This window comes from Pteronotus mesoamericanus, unplaced genomic scaffold, assembly GCF_021234165.1.
Source record: "Pteronotus mesoamericanus isolate MK-2021 breed Mesoamerican mustached bat unplaced genomic scaffold, CSHL_Meso_final contig_32, whole genome shotgun sequence".
In the NCBI taxonomy this organism is placed as follows: Eukaryota; Metazoa; Chordata; class Mammalia; order Chiroptera; family Mormoopidae; genus Pteronotus; species Pteronotus mesoamericanus.
Window position 1 is genome coordinate 7322570 of NW_026555134.1, and position 23263 is coordinate 7345832.

Here is a 23263-nt window from a genome sequence, read left to right on the forward strand (position 1 = left end):
AAGATATTAGATGGGGAAGTGGGACTGAAGATTTTTTTAATTAGGAGGAACATGAAGCATAGTTATGTGCTAAAGGAAGAGAAAATAGATCAACAATCTAATATTGAAAAATAATTCTAATAAGATAATTTTCATGTTTATGATAAACAGTGTTAAGGAATGAATCAGTTTGTGATTGAATGTGATCATTTATAGTATAGTAAGTAATAGGTCATGCCTAAATGCAAAGAGTTTAAGCTCAAATATTTTATATTGTGATTGTGTATTTAGGATGTCAGCAAACATGTAGAAATGATTGGCCCTTTGTAGAGGAAAAGTTTGATTTGGGGATTAGCTAACCTCCAAAGCAGCTAATAAAAACATAGCTGATCTCTGTTTCGAATAATCATATGTGAGGTTTAATTGCTTCCTTCTGTTGTCACTGAATATGTTGGTTAAATTGATACAGGAAATTGCCAGGATTTGTTATCAGTTTATCAGCCAGAAATAAATGATCAGATTTAGCCAAAAGAAATAAAGTGGCACCTGGATATTCCTAGGTAAGATGCTGATGTAGCCTTAGTTGTTCTTTAAACTTAGTACATTAAATGATGAACAGGGAATCCTGCAAAACCTGGCAGCTATGTATGGAGGCAGGTCCAGCTCTTCAAGAGGAGGGAAGCCAAGAAACAAAGAGGAAGAGGTATGCTTCCCGCATGTTCGCTACCTCTGTCACACAGCCATTTTTGAGTTTTTTGCCTTCCTTTCCTGCATGGTTTAAATGCTTAACAATTACTTGAGGATTTTGTAGGTCTATAGGGACCTGTTAATATTTTTTTGACTGATACACTGTGTCATAATTTTGCCCCATAACTGTTATTCAGTATTGAGTTCAATTTCTTTTCTTTTGATAAAATTAAAAATTTGTATATTTCTTTTCAGAAATAAGTTGATCTAAATTAAAAACCTGAAAGCTAATATTATATTTCCATTAACCAAATTTGAAAGCTTTTATTTCTTATATTCAATTAACCCTTTTCTTTAATATAAAAATAATTTAACAATTAAAATGTTGGTGATCTTTCTTTTAAATTAAAATGTTGTGTTTTTTCTCCTTGTAGGTTTATCTTGCAAGGCTGAGACAAATAAGATTGCAGAATTTCAATGAGCGCCAACAGATTAGAGCCAAACTTCGTGGAGAAAAGGCAGGTTGAATAAAAATCAAAAATTTTTTGTTAAATTTATGCATTTATTTTTTTATAAAGCATATAAAATACATTCCACTTGTAAAGCATTTCACCACTTACAAAACATTCTCACATATCACCTTTGGTCTTCACATTGTTACCAGGTAAGGAGTCTGGCCCTGAGTGGGTCTGCCTAGGGGCAGCCGTAGAGTGTGGGTTCTTGACTTCATGTGAAAAGATTTGATGAGTCCAGATGACAATGAGGATGCATTTATTAAAGGTGGAGACAATGAAACAAGGAAGGGCTTACCATTTAGGAGAAGCAACAGGAGAGTCTAGGCTGGGCTGCCTTAGCTCACTGGGAAATCAGAAATAAAGGGGGGGGGGGGCGCTATGGGGACAGGGTCAGCACATCAGCCTGGGACCTTTGCCTTAGAGTTTAAGAGATACCTTCCTGTAGGGTAAAAATGAATTTTTAAGACAGTGATTGAATGACATTATAATAGATTAAGATTAAAACACTGTGCCACTAACACAAAACAAAATCTGATTGAGAGTGAAAGACCAGAAAACTATACATGAGAATAATGTAAATCTTATTTAAAATTGATAAGACCGTTTATTTGTTCCAGAGGAATTCTATGAGGAAAATATAAGTAGTACACATTGACATGTAAAGTGGCAAATTTTCTTTTCTTTCCTTTTTTTTAATTTTAATCCTCACCCAAGGATATGTTTATTGATTTTAGAGAGAGAGGGAGGGATTTAGAGAGAGTGTGAGAGAGAAAGAGAGAGAGAGAGAAACATCGATCCGTTGCCTCCTGTACGTGCCCCAAACGGGGATCAAACCTGCAACCTAGGTATGTGCCCTGACCAGAAATTGAATCCACAACCCTTTGGAGCAGAGGACAGTGCTCCAACCAACTGAGCCATCTGGCCAGGGCAAACGGTACACTTTCTATCATTCTTGTTTTATCTTTTTCCTCATTGTCCATAAAATTTAATAGTTGTGAATAGTTCACATGTAGCTGTGAGAAAAAATTAGTAATGTGGAACAATCAATTAATCATTTCACATATTTTTTGTTTTTATTTTTTTTCTTTTTATTGAATTTATTGGGGTGACACTGGTTAAAAAATTATACAGGTTTCAGGTTTATTCATATTCTCTTCTACAGAGCTCTGCACTGAATTGAGGTTCTATCCTAAGTGGTTTGCTTGTCCACTTATTTTACAGAGAGAAGTTGATCATTCTGAAGAACAAGGAAGTGGGAAAACTGATGTGAGGCGTAAAAAAGTTGAAGTTTTTAAGGTATAGACTATAGAGAAAACTGAAATCTAAGAGAATTGTGTTAAGTCTTTTGTAGTTCAGTCACCAATTCTTTTGCCTTAATTTTTCTTTCCCCTTTATCCCTTACTTTTCAGTTTCTGAAAAATAACTCTTTTTCACACTTTATGTCATATTTATGGAGAGCAATTTGATTAAACCATAACATAAATATATGAAATTATCACATAAGTAACCTTAAAAAGAAAAAATGGTAACCTTAAAAATGAAAAATGTAATAGTTCATTTCTGTGGAGAAAAATGAAGTTTATGTATAATAATTATAGTTTAAAATTTTTACATCTGTATTTCTGTAAGAATGTACCTGCATTCATTTTCATTCAGCAAGCATTTATCGAGCAGCTGCTGTTTGTTGAGCCCTGGTTTAGGTGGTGGGAATACAGAGTGAGCTCATATTTTTACCCTGAAACACCACACACATGCACACACACACTTCTTTTTTGGCTAATAAGTAAGTGTCTTTATAGACCTGAAAAAGCAAAAAAGCGTATGCCCTTCTTTCTGGTAACTTATTTTGTTGTGTTTCTTTTCAGGCCCAAGCAAGTGCACGTGCTGCTGTACTGAAAGAACAGTTGGAGCGGAAGAGAAAGGAAGCCTATGAGAGAGAAAAGAAAGTGTGGGAAGAGCATGTAAGATTGTGTTGTGTTAATCCTGGTTGTGTTAATTCTCTCGTATCTCTTACTGGGTGGTATTTTGGCATTGTAATTTTGTAACCCTGTTTTTGTCTTTTTGAATTCCTATTAGTTCTCCCTTCCCCCTCCCCTCTCTTGTTCTTCTCTCTGTTGCTCTGTCTCTCTCTCTTTCGTATCTAAGTTTGATCTCTATGGAAATTATTTCGGGGTTTGATTTAAGGTGAGAACCTGATTTATTTACTTATTATTGCCAAGTAGCTAATCAAAGTCCTAGCGTCTTATGATGGGTTACCTTTAAGATATCATAAATCTTTATATATACTTTAGAGAATGAATCTAAAGTATATATACATCACACTTGCTTCTCCATTCTTTGTCTGTTTTACCAATAGCACATTGTATTAGTAAGTATGGATTTAGAATATATTTTAATTTCTAATACCATTCATCCCTTATTTCTTTTTACATATGTTATTCACTCTCTCTTTTTAATTTTTTGATTTTAAGGGGAGTAAGGAGAGAAAGAGAAACATCAATTTGTTGTTCTACATATTGATGCATTCATTTGTTGATTCTTATATGTGTCCTAATCAGGGATCGAATCCACAACCTTGGTGTATCAGGGCGATGCTCTAATCAACTGAGCTATCTGGCCAAGACATGCTCTCTTTTTATTTATCAGATATATTTTAGGGTAATTTTTTTTTAATCCTTTTGCAATGTTGATCAGTATTACTTTAAGCATAAAATTAGCTTAAGAAGAACAGGTATGTTTATAATAGTCTTTATCCAGGAATGTGTTAACTATCTAAAATTATTAATTGTTCCTTTTATATCTCTTACATCACAATTTTGATTATTTTAAACATATATTGTTATATTTCTTATAACAATTACTTATTGACAGTTTAAAATTCTATTTCTCTATTTATAGGTTTCTTTTCCCGACAGAATATTGCTGATATTTAGAAAAATTATTGGGGCTTTTTTGTTTGTTTGTTTTTGCTTATCTCTTGTGCAGTGGGTTTACCTATTCTACCAATTTTCAGTTCATTTTATGGGTTTGTAGATGAGACTATATAATTGACAAGTAGTCATGGTGTACATCATAGCAATAATTCCTCCAATTTATTTGCTGTTTATTGTATGCCAGGCACATTATAACCATGGCACATGTGTTGCTTTATTTATTCTTCACAACTTTACAAAGCAGGTATAGAAAGGATAAAACAATTAGGTGTGGTCACATTTCCAGTAAGTGCAGAACAGGGATTTGAATCTGGTTATACCCAGTGTCAAACTTTTTATTTGTATGCACTACACACCTTAACTTCTTCTGCTGTTATTAAATTGTGCCTTGTATTACCATTTTATTCTTACCGCATTGGCCAGAACTTCTAGGACAATGTTTAATAAGAATAGGGATAATATTTTCTTCTTGTCTTTAATTAATGCACTTCATTCATTTCTCTGTTATGTATGATAAGATAGAATTGGAGTTAGCATTATTAAACTTTCTGAAATGCTAGTTAAATGTTTGTATGTGTGTTGTCACATATCTTTCATTGGATTCTCAAAAGTATCTTTGATCTAACAAATGGTAAGAATAACTGCCTTAATTATTAAATCTTCGGCATGTGTATCCGATTTTATAAGTTCTCTCTGACATATGTAATGGTAAAAACTGTAGTACTAAATAGGACTTTAATATGGAAAATAATTTTAATGTATGATGATAGGTTTTTTCCCTCAAATAATATCGAGTTGCCTTTTTCAGCTAACATATATGCTCATATTGTGAGTGAAACATATAAAAAAGATACACAGTTTTTAAAAAGGGTACAGTGTATTTAATAATCAAAATTCAATGAAAAATAGAATTAGAGAAATTCTTAGTTTGGTTAGAGACTATATTTTGAATATAATGAGTTCCTATTTAATTTCTTTTTTTGTTACTTCATTTCTGCTTCTTTGTCCCATTCTTTGGAACTGTCATTGCAGCCTATAGGCCTCCCCCAGGGTGGAAACACTACCCCCTTCTGGCTGCCTTGTGATGTTCTTTTCCTTAGATACTGTTATAAATGCACTGTAGCAATACTAGTTCAGCAAAATTATTTGAATACAAATATTTGGTATTTCTGGTTCTTTCAAGACAAGAGTTCTATGAATTTGAGAAAATTTGGCCATGCACTATCTTTAGGCTATATAAAATTACATGTGGAATTGCTCTATATTCAAAATATGAAAGCAGGTCATTTGATATTTTTCTGACATACATTAAATCCTTATCAGTCATTCGGTGTAGACAGATGAAATAGTATTTGTATTTATCTATGCTTCAAGAGAATGGTAAACAGATAGTTGCATGTGTCTGTAAACCTGGCCTCACTATTTGGTGAAATTTTGAGTTTTGTCATTTGGTGGCACTGCTGGTTAATTTTTTAGCAAATAATATTATTGACATAAAATGAATTCAGTTTTACATTGATAACTTAAAAACTTTTTATGGAAAAGTCTTGAATTTTTGAACCTAGTAATACAATGGCTAGAATAAATTAGGCTCCTAAAGCAATTTGTTTTTTTAACTTGAGCTATGAAACTTTCAGGTCAATGTATTATCTTTGTTGCAAGTTTAAAAAAATCCTCACCCAAGGATATGTTTATGGATTTGAGAGAAGAAGGCAGAGACAGGAACATTGATGTGAGAAATACCGATCGGTTGTCTCCCATACGTGCCTCAACCAGGAATCAAACCTGTGACCTAGTTATGTGCCCGGAAATCAACCCTGAACATTTTGGTGTATGGGATGACGCTCCAACCAACTGAGCAGCCCAGCCAGGGCCAACAAATGATATTTTTAAGGACATAAATATTCGCTGTACCTATTCTTCCGTTCTCATTCATGTTGACATTTTTGTAATGATGGCCCTTACGTTGGGTGATTGATGTTTAAACTTTTAAGAAGATTGTACCAAACTTGAACAATTACAGAAGCATTTTTTAAGTGTAAGATTAATAAATATAATATTTTTTTCTTTCCACAAAATGTTGTAATGGATGAAAATAAAAGTGAGAGGACTAACATTTAGTCTTTTAGAAGCCCATTTGTTTTTTAAGGTCAGTCTATGAAACATTGTAATGCAGTGGAAAAGAATGATTTAGTTTTGCATAACACCTAATTATGTTTATACCTGAGGCCAGAGATGTTTTTCTTTATTCACTGATCTTTCAGGAACTAGCACATTGTCTTGCATTATGAAAATTGAGGAATGAAAAAAACTACTGTGGATGGAGTGTATTAACAGACAATGATCTTATATACCTTTTATCTTTTCATGCAAATATAAATTTCCCAATGCATATTTAAATTCTTTTTTATAGTTGGTGTCTAAAGGAGTAAAGGATTCTGATATGTCTCCTCCTTAGGGGCAGCATGAAGCAGGTGGCTCTCCGTCAAAGCAGCAGATGAGATCTGTTATTTCTGTGACTTCAGCTTTGAAAGAAGTGGGTATGGTAAGTTCCCTAAAGTTTAAAACTCCCTAAAGTCAAAAGCTTATGAAAAGGATTTAATTTAATGAAACTACATTAATTTCTAATGTTCCATTAGTTTTTTTAGGAAAAAATTACTTCATAAGATTTTTGTGCATGTACTCTGAATATTGGAACTTTGCTGCTTCATAAGTTTTATATCTAGGACCACCTGGTAGATTAAAACCATATTAAAATGATTCTCGTTCTCTCTCTTTTACTTTAAAATAATATTGAACAAATAAAATATATATACAAATATACCAAAAATAAAGCAAAAACATTTTTATGTGCCAGCTTTCACAATTAACAAAAATTCACTTTTGAAGATAAAATATCTTGTTGATACTTAAAGTAATTAATTCTATAAATAAAGTTTAAGACATATTTACATTTATTTAAAATTTTTTTGGCATAGCAAGTGTTAGCGGACTCTCTATAATTATACTTAATGCATCAGTTATTTCTTTCACCTTCTATTTCTGAATCTCTGTAATGCCATATGTAAAACACAGATATATGGGCGAGCACAGAGTTTTAAACTCTGAAGAATGTCAGGTAGCCATCTAAACTGTGAAAAGTCTGTTCTTAGGATTAAGGGAAATGGGATCATAACGTGAAATTTCAGTCTAGAATTCATCAGACACAAGGGAAAAAGTCTCCTGAATCATGTAATATAACACATTAACCTGATTTTCTCCTTTCCTGGTAGTTAATGTCTGTGCCTTTTAATTGTTGAGTTTCATTAATTTTTTGTAGACAACACTGTGTTATTGCTACACCAATTTTTACACTTTTATGTTAATTTTTAAAATAAGACTGAGTAGGAAAATACAAATACAAGCTTCTTGGTCACTCAAGAACTCGATAGAAGAAACCATTGTTCTTCAAGTAGATTTAGTTTCTTATCTTTCTGATAATCACTTTGCATGTGCTACATTGTTCACTTCAACTTTAGATACCACTGTGTGGTTCCCCTCCTGGTACCCAGTCTCACATCTCAAGTAGCTGTTCATCTCTCTGATTGTAGCGACTGCTAATTCCTGACTACTTTACTGGGTAAAATACTCTTTGTCTCAGTCCTGTATTGCTTTAAAAATGACCATTCTATTTTTTTTTTTTTTTGTATTTTCTCAAATACTACAAACTTGAGGTAATCCATATAACTAAATGGTTTTTCTTTATGTGTTTTCTTGGTAAATATTGTTTACTTAAAACTTGAAAATTGATTTTCCATATGCTGAGTCTTCCAGATACGTTTGCTTTCTTAACTACTAATTTCTTCTTTTTATATATTTAAAAATGCTAGGTGTCTAAGATTGCTGTGGTTTTACTAATCAAAAGACAGAATTTATATTATCATTAGTACATGGGACTCAGAACTCACTATTGTTACTCTCTTTGCTTAGAGAGAAAAGCCAGTTCTCAATTATGTTTAGTAGTATTGCTTAATAAGAATACACACACACACACACACACACACACGTGTGTGTGTGTGTGTGTGTGTGTGTGTGTGTGTGTGTGTGTGTATATGTATGTATATATATATATATATATATATATATATAACACAAAGCGTCAAAATAACAGCCTATCTTGAATTACTTAATTCATCATATAGGTAAATATGTGATCAGCAATCCAAAAGTATGACAAATAATTGAGAATTGGCCCTTGCACTATATATTTAGCCTATTACTCAATCATATTTAACTCTTTCTCACTGCTGATAATGAAGGAAGTTGTGTTAACATTTACAGGAATAAAATAATTCACAAGGAACAATTTAATGAAAACCAAAAGTAACAATAATATCTTAAATTTTAAGGTAGACTTTTAAAATAACATTATTTCTTACCCTGAAACTATCTGTATTTAAAGGACAGAAGTTTAACTGATACCCAGGAAACCTTGGAAGAAATACAAAAGACTAGCAATGCTATTTCAGTAGGTATAATTTTCATTCTTTTTCAGCCATTTTACTTAATCATATACACCATAAAATATAGCATTTTAACTGTTTTAGAGTAAGCGAGAAATACTGCGTAGATTAAATCAAAATCTTAAAGCTCAAGAAGATGAAAAAGGGAAGAAGTGTCACTCTGATACAGATGAAGTAATTGTTCATGAAGATGACAAAAAGCATGAAAAAGAAAAGTCTGTTTCATCTGATCGCAAGAAATGGGAGGCAGGAGGTCAACTTGTGATTCCCCTGGATGAGTTTACATTGACTACATCCTTCTTTGCAACTGACAGTACGTATAAAAGTTTTTATATCCTATTTTGGTCTAGCACACATGTAAACTCTGAAGGAAAGAACACTTTAGAGGGATTGAAAGAAGCTGGAAGAATTTCACATATCTGTGAAAAATGGGAAAAAGTATTCAACTTTAAGAATAGCAAAGATTGCCCTGGCCTATGTGTCTCATTTGGTTGGAGCACTGTCCAGTAGACCGAAAGGTTGGGGCTTCCATTCCCCGTCAAGGCACATACCCAGGTTGTGAATTCAGTCCCAGGTTGTGGTACATATAAGAAAGCAACCAATTGATGTTTCTTTCTCTCTCTCTCTCTCTCTCTCTCTCTCTCTCTCTCAAAAAAACAATGAAAAGGTATCCTCATGTAAGAATTAAAAAAGAAAAAAAGAGCGAAGATTGGCCCTGGCTGGGTAGCTTAGTTGGTTGGACTGTGGTCCCAATGTGCCAAGATTGTGGGTTCATTCCCCATTCAGGGCACATACAAGAATTAACTGATGAATGCATAAATAAGTGGATCAACAAATTGATGCGAGTCTTCTTTTATTCTTATTTTTTATTCCTCTGTATGAATGTGCCTTATTTCTTTTCAATGCTTTTTACATTTTCCCCCAAGCCTTGATTTTAGTAGATTTCATTGTGATGTAACTTTGTGCTATTTTATTCATATTTCTTTAGCTTGGGTTTTGTTGAGCTTCTTGGATTTGTGAATGTATAGCTTTCATCAGATTTGGAGAATTGCCATAATTTTTTCCAGCCTCCCTTTCTAGAAGTTCAGTATGGATCTTGTTAATGTTTTCTTTATCTCTAATTATAATCATTAATCTTGTCTCTAATTTGTTGAACATATGTAATTTAGTCATAATGACAATTGTAAATGTCCCTACGTACTAATTACACTATCTCTATCATTTTCTGGTTGGTTTTGATTAGTTGATTTTTTATTTTTATTATTTATTATTTTAGAGAGAGAGAAGGAAAGAAGGGGACAGAGAGAAGGAGAAAGAGAGAGAAATATCAGTTTGTTGTTCCACTTACTTACGGATTCATTGGTTGCTTCTTGTATGTCCCCTGGAGAGAGAGCAAACCCACAACCTTGGCATATTGGGACGATAACTCTAACCAACTGAGCTACCCAGCCAGGGCTTGATTGGTTGACTTTTTTTTTTCTCTTTATTATAAGTTGACTTCTCCTGTTCCTGTACAGGCTTGGTAGTTTTTGTTTGGAGGCCAAACAATTAATTTTACTTTGGCAGGTGCTATACATTTTTGCATTTCTATAAGCGTTTTTTTGATTCTGAGACATAGTTCACTTACTTGTAAATAGCTTGACCCTTTTATCTCTTGCTTTTAAGCATTGTTAGGTGGAACCAGAACGATGTTTAGTCTGTGGCTAATTTTTCTCCATTTACTGAGTCAAAAACCTTCTTGGGTAATGTCCTTGATGCCTTGTGAATTATAAGGCTTCCTCTTCTGATTAGTGGGAATAGGAACCGTTTCTGGTCCTGTGTAAACTCCCAAGTTTTGCTCCTTCTACTCCTTTCAGGTGCTCTTTTTTTTCTAGACTACATTAATTTTTTCACACATGTCTTAATCACCGTAAGACTCAAAAGGACTCTTTGCAGCTCTCCCAAGTTCTCTGTTCTTGTGGTTTTCTACTCTTCAGTACTCTGTCTTGCCAACACTAGCCACTTTCGCCGCCCTAGACTCCCAATTCTGTCAGTGCTGCTCGGAGAGACAGCCAGGTCCACCTGGTTTTCCCTTCCTGTGTTGAAATATACTGCAATAAAGTATATGTATTTTCATGTGGACATTCAGTTTCATTTGTTAGCGAACCCCCCCGTCCCCATGGATTGCTTTGACATCTTTTCAAACACCAAGTGACTGTAAGTCGTAGGTCTATTTTTCAGTTCTCTACTCTTTTTAACCATCTTTAAAAAAAAATTGGTTCCCTGCTGGTAATCATTTTGGCTGTACCAACTGATTATTACCTGCTAATTTGTAGGTAGTTACTTTCAGAGAACTGGTACACAAAAATTTGTATCAATGAGTATTTGGGTACCATTGAAAGTTCATATAATTTATACCCTATAATATTCAAAATTATATCCTATCTTATCTATTACTGCTAAATATATTAACAGACATTATAAAGATTCAAACATCAATAGATAATTTTCCATTTTTTTGCTTTCCTAAATTTTATTTTTAAAGTTTACCCAAAATTACTGTCAAAAAGAAAGTGTCAGTTGCCTACTTAAGGTAGATAAAACAAAATTTCTTAGATATACTTTTCTCTACTTTTAATCTGTAAGTACATTTATCTTAGGATTTATTTTCCATTTCTCTCCAGTTAAATTCATAGAACAGATGTTAATTTATATTTTATCTTTGTTTTGTAATCCTCCAAATAATTGCTCAATTATCCTAGGTTTCTTTTTTTTTTTTTTTCATTTTCTCAAGTAAAAATTATATAGAAACATATGTTTTATCTATTTTTATAGTCCCCAAAATTAGAGTTTAATTCTTTAGTATTTAAAAAGCAATTACAGATATGCTTTTCATTACTAATATCAGTTGCTTTTCCTCTTTTTATCATTCATCATTACCATGAAAGTCTTTTTTTAAGCACCGTCATCATATACTCTTTGTGCCTCATGAAGCACTCAGTTGAATAAAAGACCTCAAATCTGCCTTATAATGCCATTTACATTATTTCATTGAAGTTATTTTTGTATCTTTTTTTATAGAATATACAGTGGGAGAGGTTATTAAATTAGATCCTGGAGGATTGCCACGAAGAGTCTGGGGGAAAAGCCCTACAGATTCTGTTCTAAAGATACTTGGAGAAGCTGAACTACAACTTCAGACAGAACTGTTAGAAAACACAACCATTACAAGCGGTAAGCAGAAACTAGTTGTTTTTCTATACTGGAAGTAATATTACTAAAAAAAATAAATGGTATTTTTAAGATGTGTTCAAGTAAGTTTTTTGCAATAGAATTTTTGTTTTGTTTTGTTTTAGTAGTTTTCCAGTTAGATGAAGAATGGTTTTATTTTCTGGGGAATTGTCTCAAATGGTAATCTGGAGTTTTGATCTGTTATACCCTGGATGGGATCTGGAGATAGAAAGAAAGGGAAAGAAATGTGTATGAGGAGAACCAGAAAAGTAGAATTGTCAGAACGATGTTTTATATTAAGAAAGATATAGGAGCATTGTATTGAAATGAATGGTGTATGTTTTAGGGTGGATTCAGGAATTAGGTTGACTAAAAGATATATGTGGTAGGTACGACAGACATTACCCTAGGACAGGAAGGTGAGTTCTGGTGTGGAAAACATTTATGATCCATGAGTGTGTTGGGTCTTGGTATTATAACTATGCATAAACAAGAGTATCTTGTATGCATGTGAAACAGGTATTTTCAAATTTAAAAGATTATTCAAATGAAGAGGAGGTTGAATGTAGTATCTTTTAAAGTTGTGTCTAGGCATGAATGTGTGTCCCTCCATGTCTTTATAGTTTGATGGCTCATTTCTTTTTGGTGCTGAATAATACTGCATTGTATGGATGTACTGCAGTTTGTGTGTTACCTATTGAAGAACATCTTGGTTGCTTCCAAGTTTTGGCAATTACAAATTAAATAGCTATAAACATCTGTGTGCAGGTTTTTGTATGGACATAGTGTTGCAGTTCATTTGAGTGAATACTAAGGAGTATGATTGCTGGATTGTATTGTAATAATATGTTTAGTTTTTTAAGAAATTGTCAAACTATCTAACAAAGTGGTTCTTCCATTTTGCCTTTCCATCCGAAATGAATGCGTTCCTGTTGTTCCACATAATCAGAATTTTAGCCATCGTAATAGATATGTAGCAGTATCACACTGTTTTAATTTTCAATTCTCTAATGGCACGTTATGTGGAGCATCTTTTCATATGCTTATTTGCCATCTGTATACTTCCTTTGCTGATGTGTCTATTCATATCTTTTGCCCATTTTTTAATTGAGTTGTTTTCTTATTGTTGAGTTTTAAGTGTCCTTATATATTTTAACAGTTCCTTATGTATTTACATATTTTGCAAATAGTTTTTCTCAGTCTGTGGCTTGTGTTATTCTTCTAATAGTGTCTTTTATAGGACAAAAGTTTTTAATTTTAATGAAGTACATTTTATTAATTCTCTCGTTCATATAGTATGTCTTTGTTGTTCTATCTAAGAAGTCCTTTCCAAACCCAGGGTCTTCAGGATTTTCTGTTGTTACCTTCTTGGAGTTTTATAGTTTTGCATTTTAACATTTGGGTGTGTGATCAGCTTTGAGTTAATTTTTGTGAAGTGTGTCTAAGTACTTTTTCTCTGCCTTTGAACGTCCAGTTGTCCAGCATCATTTATCATAAAGGCTTTCCTTTCTCCTTTGAATTGCCTTTGATCCTTTGTTAAAGATCAGTTGACTATATTTATGTGATCTATTTCTGAGCTCTGTTCTATTCCATTGACCTATTCGTCTATTCCAGTACCATGCTCTCTTGATTACAGTAACTTTTATTAAGTCTTGAAGTTGGATAAGATCATTCCTCCAACTTTGTTCTTCTCTTTTAATACTATGTTGACTATTCTGAGTCTGTTGCCTCTCCACATAAACTTTAGAATCAGTCTGTCAATACCCATAAAATAGGTTGCTGGAACTTTGATTTGGATTGTGTTGAATCCATAGATCAAATTGGGAAGAACGGATGTCATGACCATACTGAATCTTCCTATCCATGAACATGGAATATCTCTTCAGTTACTTTATTTTGTTTTTATCTTTTTCATCAGAGTTTTGTAGTTTTCCTCATTGCATAGTGTTCCTCCCACCACCAAATTTAGGAAAGTGTTCATGAGTTATACTTTTCTGTTTTGTTCCTTAAGTCTTCTGAAGGACTTTCACTGTGTGTACTTTGGATCTTTTTTGTCTTTCTGTATCTTTCACTTTATCTCAAAGCTTTTTTGTTGCTTTTTTAAAATTTTATTGTTCAATTACAGTTTACATTGTTTTTTTTTTTAAATCCTCACCCAAGAATATGTTTATTGATTTTTTTTGAGAGAAAGAGATACACCTATGTGAGAGAGAGACATTCATCAGTTGCCTTCTGTATGTGCCCTGACCTGGGATTGAACCCATAACCTTTAGGTGTAGGAGATGACACTCCAACCAACTGAGCCACTGGCCAGGGCTATTGAGATTATTTTTTTCTTCTTATTGCCTTTTTTAGACCCTGCAAAGTAATTTTTAATAATGATACTCGCTGACATTCTTGTTCCTGATATCAGTAGACATTATTTATAGCAGAACAGTAAGGCTGAATGAGTGAAAACACAAATGTGACCTCTACCAGAATCAATTTGTTGATGGCCTTGTTGGTGAAGGGAAGATATTTCAAAACATGAGCAGCACTAGTTTTGTTCTCTGTTGACTAGGAAGAAGTAAGAGGTAAAACAGCTTACAAATACCTATACACACTTTTTTCCTAAGGAAGGTAATGGAACCAGGGGCAGTTCCTGCTACTCAGTGTTTTAGTGTGACTGCAGGCAATGCAGAGGGCCCACCTGCATTGTAACCAAGACCAATAAGCAGGGTTATTTGTTTTTCTCTAACCATTTCAACCATTTATGTACAGACATAGTAGGCAGAAAATTGAATTTATACAGCATTGGGATTTTTGCCATGGGAGTAAAATGAACTGAGGATACTTGCAAGAGATTGATTATAATGATGGACTTTGATGGATTTTAATGGGAATGATGGGGAGAGAAAACATGGATCAGTACATCGTAGGTACTCATAGAGTAACATTTATCAGAATTGGGATAGTAGATGGAGAAATAGGATGTTAGAAATTAGAAGGTGGAATGTGGAATATTTCACATTGAACATTTTGAGGAGCTGTGGATAATGATAAGGTCTCCAACATATGACCCTTGGCGTGACTGAGGTGTGGTATATATAAGATCACTGGAGAGGAACTGAGAGGCCCAGGTATTGGAAGGATTATCGATGTAGGTATAGAAATCAACTAAATCAGTTAAGACGGAATTGGTGTTGGGAAGAACTGTTAGTGAGCTAGAAAGTAGCATTTTAAAGGAACGAAAGGGAAAGACTTGGGTGTCTGTCTTCTAGATAACTATAATAAGTTGTTCTGAGGTAAATCCATTCTCTTCTGGCATCGATTAAAAGTATAGAGAGCTTCTGAGCAATTAGTAGTAACTTGCAATTACCAGAAACAAACAAAAACAATTAGTTAATAATTTCAAAAATACCATTGTAATAATACATACATATTAGTGTCACCAAAAGGAAGAATAAAGTAAACCATATACTGACCACCCTAGAAATCATTATGTATAATTAAAATAAAATTTGGCTATTATGTACTTTAATTAATTACTAATTTCTAATACATGACAGCATAACCAGTTACCTGTTAAGAATGCAATTTTTGAACTTTGCTCTAAATGCTATTACAAGTAAAATTCAAATCACTTTGAAAATGTAGCATGACTTTTCCTTTTTATTGTTTCAGAGATTTCTCCTGAAGGGGAGAAGTACAAACCCTTAGTTACTGGAGAAGAACAAGCAAAAGGGATTTCAGTTGAAACGAATGTGTCATCTACTGGGGATTCTTCAGTTGAGACCAACAGGCCTAAAGTCAGGGAGATTGCTCCCCAGCTGTCACTGCAGCCAGAAGGAGATTTGGATGGTATGTCTAACAGGCCAAAATGAGCTGTATTTAATTTATTAATACTTTAATTTCTTCTCTATAAATGAATCCTCAAACTGTGTGTGTGTGTGTGTGTGTGTGTGTGTGTGTGTGTGTGTGTGTGTGTGTGTTTGGGTGATTCATCTCAGGTTAGGTTCACTGTTTTTATACTTTTAGTAACTGGTCTGGTTTTTTATTGCAGCACAACAAATCATCCCCAAACTTGGTGTTAACCATTTTATTCTATCTAACGATTTTGTGTGTCAGGAACTGTGTCAAGGCTTAGATAATGTGATTTTTTAATCCATGTGCTTTTGTCTCTGGGATAGCTTGGTGGGATTTGGCTGGCAGCCAGGATGGTCTCATGGTGCAAGTAACTGGAAGGCTGGGCTAAGCTGGGCCTCTCTCCCTTTTCCTGTAGCTTCCAGGCCTTTCTGTGCACTCTTTCCAGCAAGATAGTCTTGCTTCATATGTGGTGGCCCGGGGCTCACAGAGACTCTTGAAAGTGAGTCTCAGACTGGCACAGCATCACTTCTGTCTGTCTTCATTGGTCAGAGCAGTCACAGGGCAGCCAGGATTCACAAGATGGTGAAACACACTCCACATCTCAAGAGTTAAAGAACTTGAAGCTATCTGTAATCTGCCATAGTCTGCTGTTTGATCAAAAATTATTTACCTTTCCTCCACATGCTAAATACATTTACCCCTTCTCAAAGCCTCATCTTATTATGACATTGGCTCAAAGTCTGAAGATGTTGTCAATGTCAAGCCCCTCTGGTGCAAGATGATGCCACTTTCCATCTTGGCAGGGCCCGGCTGGGCCTGCTCAGCTGAGTGCCTTGTCTTAGTTTTAGTCTCACGGCCTTGCCATGTGGTCTTTCCTGAATAATTAAACTACTTTTATGGTGGCTTTGGCCTCCAGATTCTAAGGTGGGCAATGCCAGTTTTCGTAAAGGCTAGATCCAGAGCTAACATAGCAACCTTTCAACAGTACTCAACTGGTCATGGCAATCAGAGTACCAGACCAAATTCAAGGGGTGGGGAAATGCAGGCCCCCTCTAATGAACCAGATGTCAGAGACTTGCTATATATGTGACTATCTTTAATTCACCACTGTAACTTAAACAGTCTTATTAATTAGAATCATAGTTAATAGGTATATTAAGCCTTTCTTAAAATATAAAACACTGTTAGGTGTAGAATAGAGGTTGTATAGCCTAGTGTATGAGTCAGCAGACTTTTTCTAACAAGAGCCACATGGTAAATATTTTAGACTTTGAAGGCAAAACAGTCACAGATCTAGTTTGCAGAATGAGTCATTATTTATATGGCTTAAGGTACCAGGAACAATTGTTCATTAAAAAGTAAATAGAAAAGGATTCCCCCAGAGTGCTTACCTACTATGAGTGACCCTAAGAATCATTTGAATAAAAGCTAAAAACTTTAAGGATTAATACAGTATCAATTATTTTTCTAAATAGGACAGAGAATTGGAAACTTTTAAAATCTAGAAGGGAAGAGTATCTGAACTTCAGGGGAAAAGATGGGGTGATGGTGACTTAAACAACATAGCATTGATACCTGACCCGGGGAGGAAAAGGAGGTGTTAGCAAATGGAAAAAGAAGAACTCTCCTCATTCTGTTTATTTTTAGAAAATGTCAACCAGGTAAAAACTGAACTGCTACCAGAAAACAGAGGTAGTACCCTGGTTAATAATTATTTGAAGGTCTGGAAAACTAGATTTAGTGCACTTCAATTATGGTCTCAATATCATTGTGAAGGTCTAGGTATCAGGAGGGTTTTTTTCTTTTTTGGTTGTTGAAAGATAGATTTTGTCAGTTTTCCTGTCAGTTTTCAAACCCATGATCCTTATTACAGTTTATTCTTCTTCCTTTCACAGATATTATTACTTTAAAACTACTTTATACCTTCTTTAAAGCAATTTGCATATTACTGAAATTTTAAGGAAGAGAAAGTTTTGTGTAATAATGCAAATTCAGTGTAAAGTATTTCTTTTCAGTATTTTTATTACACTGGAAAACGTGAAAGGAAAAGTCTGAATTAGAAATAGCTGAACTAGAGAGTTAACATAATAAGATTAAATATCTATAAATAAAACATTTTTTGTCCCAATCAATATATTAGCCTAAAACTAGGTAATGATAATTTATAAAAGTTTATTCCATTTTCTCTAAGCTAATTTTGCTTTGAGAGTTTTTTTTGTTTTGTTTTTGCTTTTCAGTACCTGATGACTTGGAAACAGAAGTCTTAGAAGAGCCAAGTGAAGCAAACAAAGAGGGTGGCTCACTGTGCCCAGTTGTTGATGTATGGATTAGTGAGGTTAAAGAAACAAAGGAAACTGAGTATGTTACCTCTTTTTTCTTATATACCAAAACCTGGGTCCCATTTTGTAATTCCCTTTTAAGAAATACTGTAATAATAACCTCATACTATACTATGTCCTGTTATTATAATACCTTCTAAAAGTAAGTTTTTGGATATTACATTTATGTGATTCAGAAATCAACAAGTATATAAAAACATTCAGTAAAAAGTCTCTCCCACCTCTATCCCCCTCATCCAGCAAATTCTCACTCTCTCCTCCTTCCAGATATTTTTCATATGTACATAAGCAAAAACAAATGTATTGTTCACCTCCCTTTTAAATACAGTTGTTAGTATAATATACATAGTATTGTCCACCTTTTTTATTTTTAGTCAGTAATTTGGAAATATTTTTCATAGTAATACATATAGTGCTGCTTCTCTTTATTTTATGGCTACTTAGTATTCCATTATATGGATATACCGCAGCTCAGTGTCTCCTACATGAATTCATATTACAAATGATGTTGCAATTACTAACCTTTTAATAAGGTCATTTTTCATGAATATAAGTATGTCTATAGGATAGCTACATAGCTGTATAATCCTGTGTCAATTGCATTTTTACATTTGTAATTCAATTACTGTTCCTTCCAGAAGTTGTACTAATTTATGCTCTCAGAAAGAGTGTATAAAACATCTTATTTCCCCCATAGCCTTGCCAAACTTTTATTGTCAGAGTTTTTATTTTTGCCAATCTGATAGGTAAGAAATAGTATCTTGGTTTAGGGTCTTAGTTTATCTCTCTTATTATTGGTGAAGTTGAGCACATCTTTTCAAATCTTTAAGCTTCATTTCTATTGTCTGTGAGTTCTCTGTTTATATGGAAATATAGCCAAGATATTGAGTGATTAATGACACAACATATTGAATAAAAAGCATTTCTATATATTAAATTAACACTATGATAATTCTATGTAAAAATCATTATATATGTATGCACATTTAAAGGAAAAATATGGTCAGATGTCCACAAAACTGATAGCGGGGGCAACTGGCATTCGAGTGGTTAGGGCTGTCCTAACACATTTTTTTTTTTTTAGTTGAGGTAAATTTATATAACATAAAGTTTATCACTTTAACTATTTTAAAATGTAAAATTTAGTATTATTTAGTAAATTCACAGTGTTGTCCAACCATTATCACCCAAAGGAAACCCTGTACCCATTGCACAGCCACCCCCATTTTCATATCCCGCCCCCCCACCCCGTCATTATGTGCTTTCTGTCTATGGATTGGTCTACTCTGGATATTTCGTATGATCATACAATATGTGGCTTTTTGTATCTGCCTTCTTTCACTGAGCACAAAGTTGTCAGAGTTTATCTATGTTGTAGCATGGATCAGTACTTCTTTTTATGGACAAACGATATTGTTATATAAATATAGCATATTTTTATCTATTCAGCAGTTGATATACATTCAGGAAATGATGATGGACCATTTCCAGGGCTGTCTCTAACTTTTGGCTATTGTGAATAGTAATTCTGTGAACATCTGTGTACAAGTTTTCATTACAATACCTGTTATTCGCTTCCTTTGTGTAGACATAGGAGTGGAATTTCTGCAGCATATGCTAATTCTGTGTTTCCCTTTTTGAGGAACCAAGGAATATTACATTATAAATAAAGAAATATGTTACCTGTATGATTAAAAATAATTTTTTAAATAGAAATAGAAAACTGTTCAAAATTTAATACTGAAAAAGTAAAAACTACTTAAATTTGAGATGGATTAAAATTATTAAGATAATAAAAATTACCTATAAACCAAACTCTCAGCAATAAACCACTGCTACCTTTTGGAATGTATTCTTCTAGTCCAATGATTTTCAATCTTTGTCATCTCATAGCATAAACAAACTAATGACTAAAATTCTGCAGCTCACCAAAAAGTAAATATTTATTATAACCTGACAAAAGATAGGTAGAATTTTTATTCATTCAGACCAAATGGCTATTGTTGTGTTGGCTGTTGTCATTTTTTTTATTTGGCAATCTAAGGGAAAAGAGGTCAGTGCCCCTGACGAAATAGCTGGGCATTAATAGCATGTTTTAAAAATTCTTGTGGCATACTGGTTGAAAATCACTGTTCTATCTTTAAATTTTTATTAAACATATAATAAATGAATTTAATTGCAAGCTATGTTGAAATAAAAATTGAGTTCTTCTTTACCTTTTGTCCTTTGTTAATTCACTCTCTTTGAGTGTTAAAACATTTTTGTGCATATCATTCTATTCTTTTTACTTTGCGACACATCATTTTTTCAGAATCTAACCATGTACCATTTAATGCAAATTGGCCTGCAAATTACTTTTCTTACTTTAATAATATATCTTGACTCTCATTCCAAATCAATTTATATAGATTTCTGCTTCATTTTTTTAACACCTTCATGATATTTCATGGTATTACTATATCATAATTGTTTTATATTCTCTGCTATTAAGGGGCATTTTGATTGCTTGAAGTAGTGATTCTCAAACATTAGCAGGCTTTAGAACTGCTTTGGGATTTATTAAAATAAATTGCTTGACCATATCCCCCCAGAGTTTCTGATTAATAGGTTTATTGTGGGGACTGAGAATTTACATTTCTAACAAGTTTCTGTGTGTGTTGCTGATGTCTAGGGACAATACTTTAGGAATCACTAGTATAAGAAATGGCAAGGCTGGTTGTTGTGAATGATTATTATTGGTGAAGGTTTGAACCGGGTGAAAAATACATTGTGCTTGTGAGAGAAAGTCTATGTGAATATATGTGAGAAAAATATTTAAAAGAGGGTCACAGCATGCTAGTGAACTTGAGTTCTTTTGTTTTTATTTTTTGTTTTTTGTCTTTGACTACTATTGCTAGTGAACTGTGGGCTTTTTTTTTTAACCTGGTGTATCTCTGTGTGACAGATCTGAAGAGAGCATCAGCATTCAGCAAAATGAAGTTTCTGAAGATGGAATCTTGAGGAATGTGGATCAACTTAGTGAAGTTCATATAGGTAGTAAGCATCATTGTATTGGTCTAATTACTTTCTGGAAGGTTGTTAACACTAATTTGTTTTATTTGGACAATATATTAATAGAGAATATTCCTTATCAGCTACCTCAGTCATTTAAAAAAACGTCGTAGGCACAGAGCACTGGACTCTGCATTTATAAATCTGGATTGTTTGACAATGTGAGCAATAAAACTTTTTAAGTCAATTATTTTATTGAATATTCCAACTGAAAAGAATTGCTTCCCAAAACTAACTCAATAAACTAAGGACATTCAATAAAGTGTCCCCTTGTTTTCAATAGTATTAATTAAAATATAGGAACAAAGATAAACTCAAAGTAAAGATGAGTGTCTTAACAGTTTCTTTTCATATTTTCTTGCATTTTAGAACTTACAATGTGATGAAAGTATGTAACATTAAATCTCCTTTCTGAAAATGAAACTATATGTTGTTAAAGATTATTTACAAGGTAGTATAATTACATACAGCAGGTCCTCTAATAACATTATTTCATTATAACATTGATGAGACACAGTAGGAACTTTACTCTTGTTTGTATGAATTAGCCTGTCATAAAATTGGTTTTGCTATATGTCACTCCAGTTAAAGTTGCAGAAGGTACTGGCAACATTAAGTAAGGACTACTATATATAATTTTGTTTTTGTTTTTCTGATAGACATGAAGTTTTTTTGCTAGAATTTGTGTTAAATACTGTCCCTTATCAATATAATTTAGAACTTCTATTTAGGTACTATATAGACTTACCACCTAATCTTTTGCTTTATACCACAGAACCGAGACTAGATGATTCTCAGCACTCTAAATGTGACATAGATAAATCTATGCAACCAGAACCGTTTTTCCATAAAGTTGTTCATTCTGAACACTTGAACGTAGTCTCTCAAATTCAATCAATTCTGTGTTCGCCAGAAGAATCCTTTCCACTCCGATCTCACTCTGATCCACCACCAAAAAATAAAACCAAGAATTCCTTGCTGATTGGACTTTCAACTGGTTTATTTGATGCCAACAACCCAAAGGCAAGTATGTTCTTCATTCACTTGGAAAGTGTAATTCATTTGATAACATTTTTATGAATATTTTTGTTAAACCATAATGAGTTTTAATCCCTTAAAAAGACAAACACATATACTCAAACACACACCAGAACAATTTACAGAAACAACAATAAACCTCTATTTTATCTTCTGAGATACTGAAAACAGTCAGGATAAAGACTGTTTCATTGGCTTCCTGTTCAAGATTATTTTTATAGCGTCTTCTTTTACTTAGCAGAAGATTCCTCTTACACCCTTTTACACTATGTTTCTTTCCCACTACCCAGCCCAACTTTCAATTTTAATATGAGACTAGATTAAGCAATATATCTTAAATGGATAGGAGTGCCATATTGCCTAATTTGTATAAAGAAAGATTAATGGATGCTCATATGCACTTTCTGATAAAAGTTTTTCAAACCTCTTATCTTTTCTCATTTGCTAAATACGTAACTAATTTATTTCTTGGTAAAAAATTAGAACATTATAGAGAATTTAAAATACAAATAAAGAAATCACATATCATTTTGTTATGTTACTTATCATATATCTTTTTACCAAAATAGGATATATACATACACTTTTTAATCTGCTTTTCTATGTAATATATATTGTAAAATTATTACAAATTATACTACAAAAAGGACATTTTGTCATATTGTCAAAATGTATCTCATATCATTTTTAATGACCACAAATTTCATTTGTTGTGTTGTATCATAATTTTTAAAATCTATTTCTTTAAGTTTGAGCCATTACATTTCAATTTTTATGGTTGCCACCCCCCACATCTACATCTTTGTATATATCCACAATTATTCCCATAAAATAAGTTTCTGTAAGTGAAATGTAGAAAGTTATATTATATATTGCCTAATTTCCCCATCAAGAAACAGTTCATTGTGCCATCAAATAGTGCATTAGAGTCTGTCCCCTAAATAGCACCAACTATTATCATTTACTTAAAAATTATGTATTTAGTGAATGAGTAATGGTGTTAATTTTTTTAATTTGTATTTCTGCATTTGCCAGTAAGATTGAACATTTTTTATGTATTTATCTATATGAATGAATTACCTAAATTTTTTGACCTTTGTTTGTAATTATGTCATTTTTATTTTCAATTTAATTTTCCAATTGAGTAAGTTTTTATTTTGTGG

General features: G+C 33.1%; 1 protein-coding gene across 1 annotated transcript in view; it reads left to right on the forward strand.

Annotated features, from left to right (window-relative positions):
* Nucleotides 1–23263, forward strand: part of NEK1 (NIMA related kinase 1) — a 96540-nt gene that overhangs the window by 56803 nt on the left and 16474 nt on the right. Inside the window, exons 18-29 of the mRNA XM_054576064.1 lie at nt 599–682; nt 1101–1184; nt 2403–2477; nt 3047–3142; nt 6573–6659; nt 8556–8621; nt 8701–8929; nt 11677–11829; nt 15490–15666; nt 17910–18030; nt 20956–21044; nt 21838–22085. Of these exons, the coding sequence (XP_054432039.1) occupies nt 599–682; nt 1101–1184; nt 2403–2477; nt 3047–3142; nt 6573–6659; nt 8556–8621; nt 8701–8929; nt 11677–11829; nt 15490–15666; nt 17910–18030; nt 20956–21044; nt 21838–22085 (1509 nt within the window). The remainder of the gene's footprint in view (nt 1–598; nt 683–1100; nt 1185–2402; nt 2478–3046; nt 3143–6572; nt 6660–8555; nt 8622–8700; nt 8930–11676; nt 11830–15489; nt 15667–17909; nt 18031–20955; nt 21045–21837; nt 22086–23263) is intronic.